Source organism: Vollenhovia emeryi, unplaced genomic scaffold, assembly GCF_000949405.1.
Source record: "Vollenhovia emeryi isolate VEMERY1.0 unplaced genomic scaffold, V.emery_V1.0 DF939128.1, whole genome shotgun sequence".
Taxonomy (NCBI): Eukaryota; Metazoa; Arthropoda; class Insecta; order Hymenoptera; family Formicidae; genus Vollenhovia; species Vollenhovia emeryi.
In genome coordinates, this window is record NW_011967238.1 from 36,706 (window position 1) to 48,919 (window position 12,214).

A 12,214-nucleotide genomic window follows, 5' to 3' on the forward strand; every position below is an offset into this window, starting at 1 on the left:
TTCCAGTATTTGGCCAATGAAGTGGTCTAAGGAAAAAATGTGAAAAAAAAAACAGTTTGATTAACCTTAGAACATTAAGATGGCATTCTTGTCCGTGGTTGTCTGGTCGATTGTGGTTTAGTTAATTCTATTATTTTGGTAAGCTAAGTATACATAATTCTTGAATTAGAACGTATAACATTAATTGATGCTACCTGTTAAATAATTATAAGTAACAAAATTAAGAGATGTTTATATAATTTTTATACGATGACAAGAAATATGTATAAATGAGTACAAGAGTTGTCGCGATATACTTGGTATTAAGAAGAGTTATTGAAATATATTTGATTTAAAAAACTATCTGCGATTGGTTGTTACGCCCGTATCTATAGCAAGTATACCGAACATTAAAAAGGTGTTTATCAAATGTTTTCTTTTGTTTTTTAACATAAAAGTAACATTAAGATTTATCAAGATTTACATTGCAAACTGTTTTCTCACAATTTGAGGAAATGGATTGCGCGTTGCGTAATGCGACGTCTATATTTTTTAGGCATAAATAAATTTTATATTAAATATTAGGGATTATGGCAATGTCTCGAACATGTAAGATCAAATGTGTGCTCTCATTTTTATGAGGGGAGCTAAACACAGGGTGTCAGTCTGTACAAAAAATAAGTGTCAAACATTCACTGACACGCTGTATATTAAAATGAAGCAATTTCGTATTTGCCCTTTTCGCGGGCAAAATTCGACGGGTCTTTTCGAAGTTCCAAGGTTCGAGATACAGATATCTCGCGATTTACTCTCGATACATTTCCAATATGGCGTCCAGCAGACGATCGTGACCGAGGTAGGGCGAGTTCGCGGCTTGACTACGTTCCCCGATCGTTCTGCAGAATTTTCGTGTGTAAAATCGAGCTTTCCCGGCAGTGAACAATGGCCGAGGGTGAAGAGAAGCTCACGGGTCTGGCGAAACACTTCAACAGCCAGACCTCGTACGGCCGGGCGAACGTGAGTGAGGCTTAACCTCAAAATTGTCGTCGACGAGGCTGATCAGCCCTCGTTTACCTGCGAATGGATTTTCGAGGCTCGGATTTATTTTCCAGGTGACGAAAGCGACGTACGCCGGTATAGGATTGATTGCCATGTACTTCTACATGAGATCGAAGAGCAAAAAGCCGAAAGAAAATTAGCTTGTGGATGGAATCGCAGTCGCATTATGTAATAACGATACATAAGCCGTGTCATAATATTCGTCAAATAAATGTAGTCAAAAAATCCTTTTGTAAGCTTATCTCACAGTCTTGGTGCCGCGTTCTGCAGTTGTCCGATGGCCACAGATAACGGTTTGCTAAGAGCACATGTGACATTCAACAGTCGCCTTTGATCGAGAAAGTGGCTCCATATTCGTTGCTTATATTACCGCAATTGTAATAGAAAAAGAACATTAGATAAAACAAAATGCCGCCAACACGAAGGAGACATAAATAGGCTACATATAATTCCTATAACAAACTCGCAGTGTATTTTATCACGTTTTCTTTTGTCTTCCTGGTCAATTAATATTTTAAAAGCTGATTCAATCTTCTTTAAATCGTCACGTTTTGTTTAATGTTTCAAAAAGAGATATATATAATTAATTGATGGCATTGTAAGTGTAGAGATTTCTCGCACACTCAATGTATTTCGTGTATTCACGCCGTTCCTGTTCAGTTGATATTTTTGAAGCTGTGATTTTATCTTCTTCAACTCATCGTGCCTTAACTCATGTTTTCAGACGATACAGATATAATTGATGACATCATAAGCATAGAGACTTTGTAATATTCTTTCTTCATGTGGGATCTTGGTCTTGTATGGATTTAACCCTTTGCACTCGAGAGGCGACTCACTCGCTACTTGGTTTACTGCGGCAACTCGAATGGCGACTGAGAGAGATCACCCTCGAACGTACACACTGGAAAGGTCAGCTGATTGTCGTGTAAAAATATAGTACATGAATTATTGAAATAAATTGGTTATATCTGTTAATATATGTATGACTTATTTTTGTATAAAAAGTTTTCATCGACACTTCTTAGCCAAAATCCTTCCGAGTGCAAAGGATTAACATCTTGTCATCGGGGAATTAAATAATTGTAACTCGTGTATCGATTGTGCGAATTTATTTTATGTACAATAAAATTGATTCAAAGCACATTTGAGTGATAAAGAGGACGTACGGTTTACACGAGTGGCGAAATATGTTTCTAACTGCGATCTAATCTTCCTTAACTCATCGTGCCTTATTATATCGTTAGATTACAAACGGGACTAGTACGGAGCTACGCGAAAACGTACGATATGCTTTGGCAGCAACGGAATAGAGATATTGGCTGGAATACAAGTTTGGTACAAGGATTACAAGTTTTTTTATCAACGAAAGAAAATTAATTCTACAATTCATACGTTTTTGTCTCAGTTTTCACGTAAGTGCCAACTATTTCGATTTTCATTCATTTGACCAAGTATCATTAGCATACAAAGAGAAAGACAAGAAGGCATTGAGTAATAATACAATTTTTTTAAATTTTGGAATAAATTTTACTTTAATGTCTTTTTTATCTAATGAAACGTACACAAATTAGTGCTCTATTTTCCCCAGCCATTGTTCACCTGTTCAGCTATTATTACCTGATGATTCCTATATTATATTTACAAAAATGTTCCGATAGCAGCAGGATATGATGAACAAGCAAAGATGTGAATTTATAGAGCATATGTTTATACAGATCGCGTCGTATATGTATATTAAGTATATTTATATATACATATATACGAGTATACATATTTATAGTGGATTCGATAGAAATTCCGTGACTAGAACGGCGAATCTCTTTTATCGTATAATTACGAGAGCGTTTTGTTTCCCTCTGTTTTTAAATCTAGTTTCTCCCTCTCTCTCCCTTTAGCAAGAATATGTTTGGTAATCGTTAAGATTTAAAGTTAACTTTAATCTTACAATATCTTATCTAGCATCTCCTATTTTATACAATTAGCCGAAAATTAAATTACGTATTGGACAGTCTGTCACTAATTTATTGGTATTTTCTTACTTATCAGGTGGAGATTATCATACAAGCTGTAAATAATTCATTTTTTACAGCGGGGGGGGGGGAACGGAGAAGTATTTGAAGTCAATATAGATATTATTTGATAAATTCGTAGATAGAAATGTATTTACAAATTCTTATATTGATGTCTAGTTTTCAACGATTCTCTAAAATATATCTATAACATATTCGCTCGCACTTATAAGATAAACGATACTTTTTCAGTGCAAATATTATGTTGCACACTATTCGTGAAATTTAAAAGGCTAACACTTATACTTTGAATATTTGGCTAATAGAAGTACATTTCTTTGGTTTGGCTATAGTTCTAGCATTTTTCAGTGCAATCGCACACACACACGCGCGCGCGCACACATGCGTACGTCTGTATATACATGCATTCTATACGTATATTCTTTATTTGCTATACGTGAATGAAAGGAAATGTGTACAATATATACGTCGTTGTTTCACGTTTTGAGAAAATCAATTTAAAAAAATACCGTAATAAGTTTGCTGTAAGAAAAACCTAGAAAACTGATTTTATTTCATTATTATCAAGTTATTATAATTTTGGATAAAATAATAGCCGGTCTAAATCACCAAAAATTTTTCAAACAGGTTTTTGAAATAGCTAAAAATGTACTTAAAAGATTACGAAATCTTTTAAATATATTTTAAATCGAATTGTGTCTCCTTTAAAGTGGCATTTAGAAGCAACAGTTTTTTTTTATCTTGCAGTTTTAATAATAGCCACCTTTCTTCAATTGACGAATGGCGGTCGAGATTGCTCAGTATGCATGTTTCAGAGAGCAATAGTTCGAGAATGCAAGATACAGGATTCTCTACAGCCAGGACAAAAGTCCTCCCCGGGGGAATGTCGCACTATTGGGTTCTGTACTTCTGACTTTGAAATTCGATTTATTTTCTCCGGAGAGCTTAGTACGTGACTGACGTGTCGGAAGTTCGCGAAACGTTCTCGGTCCGAGTTAGCAGATTACTTTCTATTTTTTTTTAAGGTTACACTGCAGGAGTGTAACATTTCTCCAATGAAACTTAACTTCTGGTCTTGAAACTTTTTGTTGGCCTATCTCGCTTACAAGATTTTTTTATCATGTCTTCATTTAAGTTTTAAATTTTAGCGTAAAATACAAAGCATGCTTACAAAGGACGTGCTATTAAGCACTGAATAGCACGAGAATTAAATTAAATTATGCCGAGAAATGATTTAAAGGTGATTTTAGAATTAGAGATTAAGAAAATTAAAGAGAATTTGACAGAATTTACATATTACGTTATAAAAAAAAACCAAATCTTGCTCTTCAATTTTTGGATTAAATTTTTGTATCTTTAAACAAAATTTTGTTACGTAACTCGGAAAGGATAAAATAGGGAAGCTTCAAGAAAATATGTGTCCGATTTAATCGTCTGTTTTAAATTCTTATCAAAAATATAAATAGTTTATTTGTATTATATTTGAATTGAAATATAGCTATATAAATTGTTCATAATATTTTCATATATTTTCTTTCGCTTCTTTCGTTTTAAAGATTAAGGCAAAATAAGATTTAATAGTTTGGAATTATAATACAATTTAGTAGAGATTCTTGTCCCCTTGCAAAAGGCTTTTACCCTTATTCTAATAAATATATTTACATATGTATATTTATATATATACACCTATGCAACATTTTTTAAAATTTATTAGACATTTATTACATATCTTTTAATTGTCAAGATATTTAAGACTAAAAATCAAGAACTTGCGATGGAAGATAAAATCAAAGATTCCTGAAAAGAAAATTTTTCTAATTTTCCTTACAATTATATTATTTTAAGTAATAAAAAGGGCTCAGAGTCTGAACAAGGTTGTAGTGTCCAATAAAATTATTTAATTATAAATGCATATTACGTTTCGGTCCTTATTGGACCATCTTCAGTGTAAAGAAGAGATAGTTACGATTTAAAATATGGGCAGATTCGCAAGTTAGATATATACAAAGAATTGCCCAGTCAATAGTGTAAAATTAAAGGATATAAAAATTGTAATAAGTTATGAAACGGTAGTACATAAAACAAAAACACGGCGCAAGTGAGTATAACACGGTGTATTGTAACGTCATCCACACAGTCCAACACGGTTCCAACCCTTTCTTTTTAATCAACATGTTATATTCACTTGCGCCGTGTTTTTTTATGTACTATCGTTTTATACCTTATTACATTTTTTATATCCTTTAATTTTACACTATTGACTGGGCAATTCTTTGTATATATCTAACTTGCGAATCCGCCCACATGTTAAATTGTTACTATCTCTTCTTCATACTGAAGATAGTCCAGATAGGGACCGAAACGTATATATGCATTTATAATTAAATAATTTTATTGGACACTACAACCTTGTTCAGGCTCTGAGCCCCTTCTTGTATTACTTGATTTTATCATACGAGTTATTGTTATTTATATTATTTAAAATTTTCGAATTGTGGTGCGCACTTTTTATTTTTCATTATTATTATTTCTATTGCAAGTTCGCTTCAAGATCAATTTTTAGAGAGTATTTTATTTGGTACACTTAACGATTTTTATCACGAAAAAGAGAAATCTCTTTTTTTTGGTTTAATCTATCAAGTCAATGTCGCTATATGCGTCTTTGATCAAACTTTGAGAAAAGTTATAGTATGTTCAAGGATGATGGAAGCACTATGCGCAAGCGATTAGCATAATCAAACAACTGTTTAAAAAGTATTCAAAATAGCGGCGCTAGTATTCAATATCAGTTTCTTTCTATAACATTCGACTAATTTCAAGTCGTTCTGAAGCAAGACGGAACTTTCGGAGAATCGCTTGAAAGATCATCGTTGCAAGTGACTTGGTCTTTGTGAGCTCTTCCGCGGTAGGAAATGCGAGAACTGTTATCCTTAACGATTCTTTTCCTTTATATCGAAGCCGTGCCATCCCGCAGGATTACGGCGTTCGAGCGTAAGGATTGGTTCGAGCTCTTCCCAAGGGTACAATGATATCGATTGTCCACTGCAGCGCTGAATCGTCTCATCTTATCCTTACACCTCTCCATCCATTTTGATGTCCTGGACATTAGAACTGCTAACAGTGGAAACGTATACCGCGGGAACATACGTGAAAAACGGTAATATTGGGTATTCGCGTCGTTCGCTGATCATTCTTCTTCTATCTTCATTCGTATTCCACCCCTTCTGGTTTGCGGATTGTCTTAATACCCGACTCGTATTATCAGCAGGATTCCTGATTAAATAATGAAGATAAAGAATAAATCCCGTTGTCTATTACGGCATAAAAATAGACTGTCTATTCGTTCTGCTTCTTCCGAATGTCTTCTTGCTTCAATTTCGACTAGATGATATCCTAAATAACCGAAGGAAAAATATTAGGTAACGATGCTGATTATCTTTTATATCGCTTTGGTCCTTTTAAACATTCTTTCGACATTTGAACAATGCTTTAGTTGGATCACTCGTCAACCATTCATAAACGAGAAAACGCAGCGAGCGATTGTGTGTTATAAAATGTGAAGCTATTACTCTTTCGCGCCGACAAATTCTGACTAACCAAAGATCTCGACAAGCAGTTGAGACACAGTTGATTTCTGGCAAGATAACAGATATCAAAAGACTAACATTGGTTGCCCATTGGAATTATCGTTCTACTTTTGTTTCTCACTACTTAAAAAATCAGTGGAAGTTCTTGACGTTTGAGTTAAACACTTCTAATTGCATAATAAACGCGAGGAACAGTTACAGTGTGGAATCGCTGTCCTCCCTCCTGTTCCAACTGTTCTTCCTGTTGCGACCATTCGATGTTTTCTGACTAGGGCTTCGCGCTGGATTCTTGCCTGGATAATAAACGCAGGTTGCACCGGGACTGGCTGGTCTGCCGCTCTTCATGCTCTGCCTGGTGCTGCCATTGGACACGTGGTAGTTGTTGTTCCAGCTGATAGTGTTGGCGCGGTTGAGGTGGCCGTGCCTGACTGAGTTTCTCAACTCGATGTTCGTCGTATTGGTGACGATCGATTCGTCGTATGTCTGGAAATCCGGGCTCTCCCGGTTGGACCCGAACAGCCTGGACGAGCAGAAGAGCTTGAGGAATATCCTCTTGAACTTCCGCCCGAAGATCACGTAGATGATGAAGTTGATGCTGCTGTTGATGGTCACCAGCAGATTGCCGATCTGCACCATCCATTGCGGCGGATCCGCGATGAACGTCTCGTGCGCGTTCGAGACCATGGGCAGTATGTTGCAGATCAGGAATACGACCACCACGCACATCAACATCGTCGCTAAACCGATCTCACGACGTTGGTGACGCGACAGCTGCTGCAAGTCTCTATTCGCCTTTCTGACCTGAAAACCAAAATACGCCTAAAGATATACTACGAGAGGTAAGTCCACATATTCGCGTGTTAGGAAAACAAATCTCTCGTTTGGTTTTTTCTTAATGTGCTTTCTCTTGAGTGTTCACGTAAACTGATTAGTAAATTCGTCACACTTATAAAATAATAGCAATTAAATCAAATTAATAATTTGATTTTACTTTTATCGAGATGTCTTATCGCGCGACACGTAATATTCCCTTATTACCGTGATAAAAAAGGCCATCTTTCTACATTTATTTGGCTTCAATAATAAATATTTTATCGCTTTTGATATGAAAAACTGAGGCTTCACGAAGAAATATGTATTTAATAAACGCCAATGGCGTTCTTTTAACGAGGATTACGGTTGTACATTTACCCGCCTCGCGAGACTAATAATACGAAACTCTAAGATCTACAAGACCTTCGGTCCGTATAGTGCTCTGACAGCGTTTAAATTCCCGGAGTGTCGTCCGGCGGTGACAAGTAGAAGGCCAGGCCGACTCTCGCCAGTGTGAAAAAAGAAGATCGATCGGCGCCTTTAAAAGAACGCGATTGTAAATTACAAGACCGCTGAAGGTTGATGAGCTGGTTGATGTGCTTAAGTTGATGTGCGGGTTCTCGTTTTGCCAGAATACGACGAAACAAGCGGCGCAATTTCTCGCGCAGACTGAACCGTTAAAAGAGACGGAGAGAAACACGGCATTAAATTTACATCCAATGTACGAATATCGGTATTTCTTAAATATCTCTAGTCCGCTTAATGAAAAGCCTGAAGAGCGATAGTAAAAATTACAAACACATATGATAAACATATTTCTTATAAATAAATAAAATAAATATTTTATTTTATTTTTATCAAATTAATGGGGTGTATAAGCTTTTAAAAAGCTTTGCCGCAAGATTCTTTTCCAAAAAGCGCAGTTTACGCAGAAGATTGACTTGATTAAAAGGGAATTACACCGATAGAATTTGGTAATAAATATTTGGTAAAATTTCAGATACCCTTGTAAAGTACAATCGCAGCTTTTAGATTCAAATTTATTACCAAATTCTATCGGTGTAATTCCCTTTTAATCAAGTCAATCTTCTGCGTAAACTGCGCTTTTTGGAAAAGAAACATAATGTTAGTGAAAGATTCGGCGTACTCTGAGATTGCAGTTCTGGCGCCCACGTGGCGCCAACGTAAAAAATGATAATAGCACTCCGGACGTATTGTATAGTCGCCGTTCGCTTTGTTATAGCGAATCACATATTATTTCGGTGTAAAGTTATGTGAAACACATCGTGCTCGCATGTTCGCAGTGGTCCCTGGCGTGACGTACCTTTAACCGTGTCTGACCCGCTTTTTTCGAATTTACGATCGTTCCTCAACAAAGAAAAATATCTCGCGACGGAGTCTGCGAGAAATCGGGTTGTTCGCGATTCAGCGACCCCGGAGGGTCGCCGTGAAATTTTCCAAACATCGCGATATTTCAAAGATATTTGTCATAAGTTAGAAAAGATATTTTTTTATCGTCCGTCTAGCGTCTAGTCGAGAGATGTTGATAATATTTTTATGGAATTTCTCTTGCGTTAGATTTTAATCGTACTTTGATTACTTTAACGCCGTTTGAGCAATCTCTTCGTAACAACAATATCAAGATCGTTTTCGAAATAGACAAGCGACTGATGAAACTTAACGGTCGTTAGCCTATTATATTCACATATCAATTATACACCCACAGAAAAATTTTCCGGATCCAATGCTATTACACTTGAATATATCAAATAGGATCGATATAGCGCCAATCACATTTATTAGAGAGAAAGGAATATTTTAATCTTAAATGAAAAATTCTAAAATCTAGAATAAAATGATACTACGAATCGTCTTTTGTCGAATATCGCGGTGCCAACTTCGTGCGTTGTAAGATGGAGGGCAAATTTATTTCAAACGCAAGAATATATAAACTTACATCTATGCAAATTACTCTTGTCTCAATATAGTAAGTCGATCTTTTTAATTCGATAGAGGGGAATAAGAATTATTGATTTTATTTTGATATTGTCTTATTTTTGTACTAAACGCGGTTGCGAGAAATATAAATGCGTCGGGAATATTTTTTGTCTCGGTAACAGAAATCCTCGCCGAGGGTGTATTCGCGTCGACGTGCAGCGGGAAGAGAGTCAATTTCCTGACAATCAAATTCTAAAATTCGATTTATTTGATTCTTAGAACAAACGCGACTTAAAACGTTGCTCTATTATTTCGTTTGGAGAGAAACCTTAGAATCTCTACTTCGCAGCTTTGACATGGGAATCCGACATTGTCTCTCCCTGCAAGAACTGTCAATGTACTTGTGATTGCCCGCGTGCCTCTCATCACTGGAGCGTTAATCTATACCGGGATTCTCGTGCGAGATAATATTTGATATCCGTGGAAGAGAGAGGCAAGGGGGGGGACGTTCGATTCGCGCAAAATACCGAGCTTTCCGCCCGTGGCGTATATTTCACGTTTGCATCCCGCCTCGCTGTTCCCGACGCTTGTTCCGCGGTTTCCAAATTCGCCCACGCCATGTTCGGGAACGGGCGGTAAGAAAGCGCTGAATAGATGCCAGACAGGCCGCGATATTTTACTACCGACCAAACGACGATGCGGAACGTAAAAGAAGAACGCCCGGGATCTCGTGCGCGAGAATGATTAATCTCCGGATTTCGGTTCTGGATCTTCGGGATTGTGGTGTAGCTTCCGGGAGAGACGGGGCGTAGCGGCGTGGCTCACCCAATAAATAATTACGGGGCAGATTGAAAAGATTGCGGGATAAAAACGCAATTATACTGCAAGGGTTTCATCAGAGCGCTGCTTGTATGACAATTGACGCTAAACGCGCTGTTTATGACGTATGATTTATATAGTGATGGAATTTGCAGTTTATGGAACGATCCCAATATATTAATCATTTTCACGATGTATCCCAATACATCAAACGTAGTTTAAACTAAGCGGAAAGCTGTGCACGAGAGCGGAATAATTGCATTATGTTGAGCATCAGAAATAATTGGCCAAAATCGATAATGATTTGTGTAACAGTAATAGATGGAAGTAACTGCGAATTAGACTTTTATATAAATCATGTTAGCTACAATACATATTCATTGTAACAAGTTTCGATTCTTATTGAACAATCAAATTAATTAAAATCTAAAATACACAAATAAATAAATATACATGCAATTTCTACGCGGTCAATAAATTTGATTGTTTAATAAGATAATAAATTACAGACATAGCGTGGATAATAGAATAAATAAAAAAAGAAAGACGAACGAAGTGAAACAGCATGAAAAGAATCGAATAGTTATACTTAAATCAATCTTCAAGATTTCGAACATCTGGAGTTTGGCAATTTTGTATCAGTAAAGTTTACTTATTAGTTTGTACGTCAACTAGCCTGTTTTATACAGTCTTCTAATTTTGCGGTATCCGGAGGGCGAGTTGCGTGCTTGTGTGCTAAAATAATTACGACGGTGAAATGGCAGCGTTAATTATCGTTAAGACTTTGCGTCGTTTCGGCGGATTATTATGCGCGTCGCGTATCGCCGAATTGCCTCGGATTACCGTATCCGGTTCACTCGGCACACCGCTCTCCGCGTGGTTGTGCTCGCGTTAAGTTATTAATGAAATTATTATACACGAATATGCGTAAGCATATATGTATATACCGAGACGAAACGCGTAATGCGGATCACATCTTGCAAATGTTGGGTCGCGTAAATAAAGCGAGGCGAATGTCCTTAGCTGGCGCGAACGTAAGCGCTTTGTCTCGGCTCTTGTTCCTCGTCGGGGCGTTGAGTCACGTCTGTCACCCCGTCGCTCACCAAACGCACGACTCTGTTTGCTTGTGTATCTCAATAATAATATATCTCAACAATAATATCTCAAAAATTATTAGACAAATAAAAAATGTTTCAGACAAAAGTTGTTCCAATTAATTAATAGAAAAATATGATATAATAAAAAAATGCAGGTCTCAAGATCACCTTCATGTAACTTTCAAACGACTATCCAGGGTCAAACCAATACCATCTTATGTCCCCCTTGAAACCATACAACTTTTGTCGCAAACATTTGTTTCTAAAATGCATAGTTTTTGAAAAATTTAGGGTTTTCCATACTTTCTCCTCATCCCGTATAACAGAATTAAAGATTCAACATAGGGCCGAAATTTCGACTCGGGATAAACGTAAACAATTGAGAGCGCTGATAGTTTCTTCTTTATTTACCGAGATCGTTTGTCGCGAAGGCGAAAATGTTCGCTCCTTATTCCGTTTGCGTTTCATCGACACTTAATGGTGGTTTCCCGACAGGGAGAGAAACGTCAAGAGACTGCAACTTCGTCAGGAAGTAAGAATTCTAAGACGAGATTAAATGACTTCCTTCATTTACCGCATGAGCATTCTCATCGGAAACGCGCTTTCGTTCGCGTCAGGTCCGTGGAAGTTGGCCCGTAGAATATGTCACTGAAAATCTCATCCTGATCCCGGAATTAAGAGCGAAGTTCGCAGACGCTAAAGTTTCGCGATAAGGGAAAGCTGAGGAAAATAGTTGTCCTTCGACAACCGACGCTTTGTAATTTCAGACCCCCGAGGGTGTGCGGATCCAATTCGACCCCGCGGCTAAATCTTATCGCAAGGATATTAGAGATGCCCTGATGTTATTTGAAAATGCACATCACGTACTTCACGGAAAGACATATATATA

At 37.0% G+C, this 12,214-nt stretch overlaps 1 protein-coding gene across 3 annotated transcripts in view; it reads right to left on the reverse strand.

Annotated features, from left to right (window-relative positions):
• Positions 1 to 5,602: 5,602 nt before the first annotated feature.
• Positions 5,603 to 12,214, reverse strand: part of LOC105568506 (FMRFamide receptor) — a 60,388-nt gene continuing 53,776 nt past the window's right edge. For all 3 annotated transcript variants that reach the window (XM_012024220.1, XM_012024217.1, XM_012024216.1), the window contains exon 6: positions 5,603 to 7,459. In XM_012024220.1, coding sequence (XP_011879610.1) covers positions 6,854 to 7,459 — 606 coding nt within the window. In that variant the 3' untranslated portion in view covers positions 5,603 to 6,853. The remainder of the gene's footprint in view (positions 7,460 to 12,214) is intronic.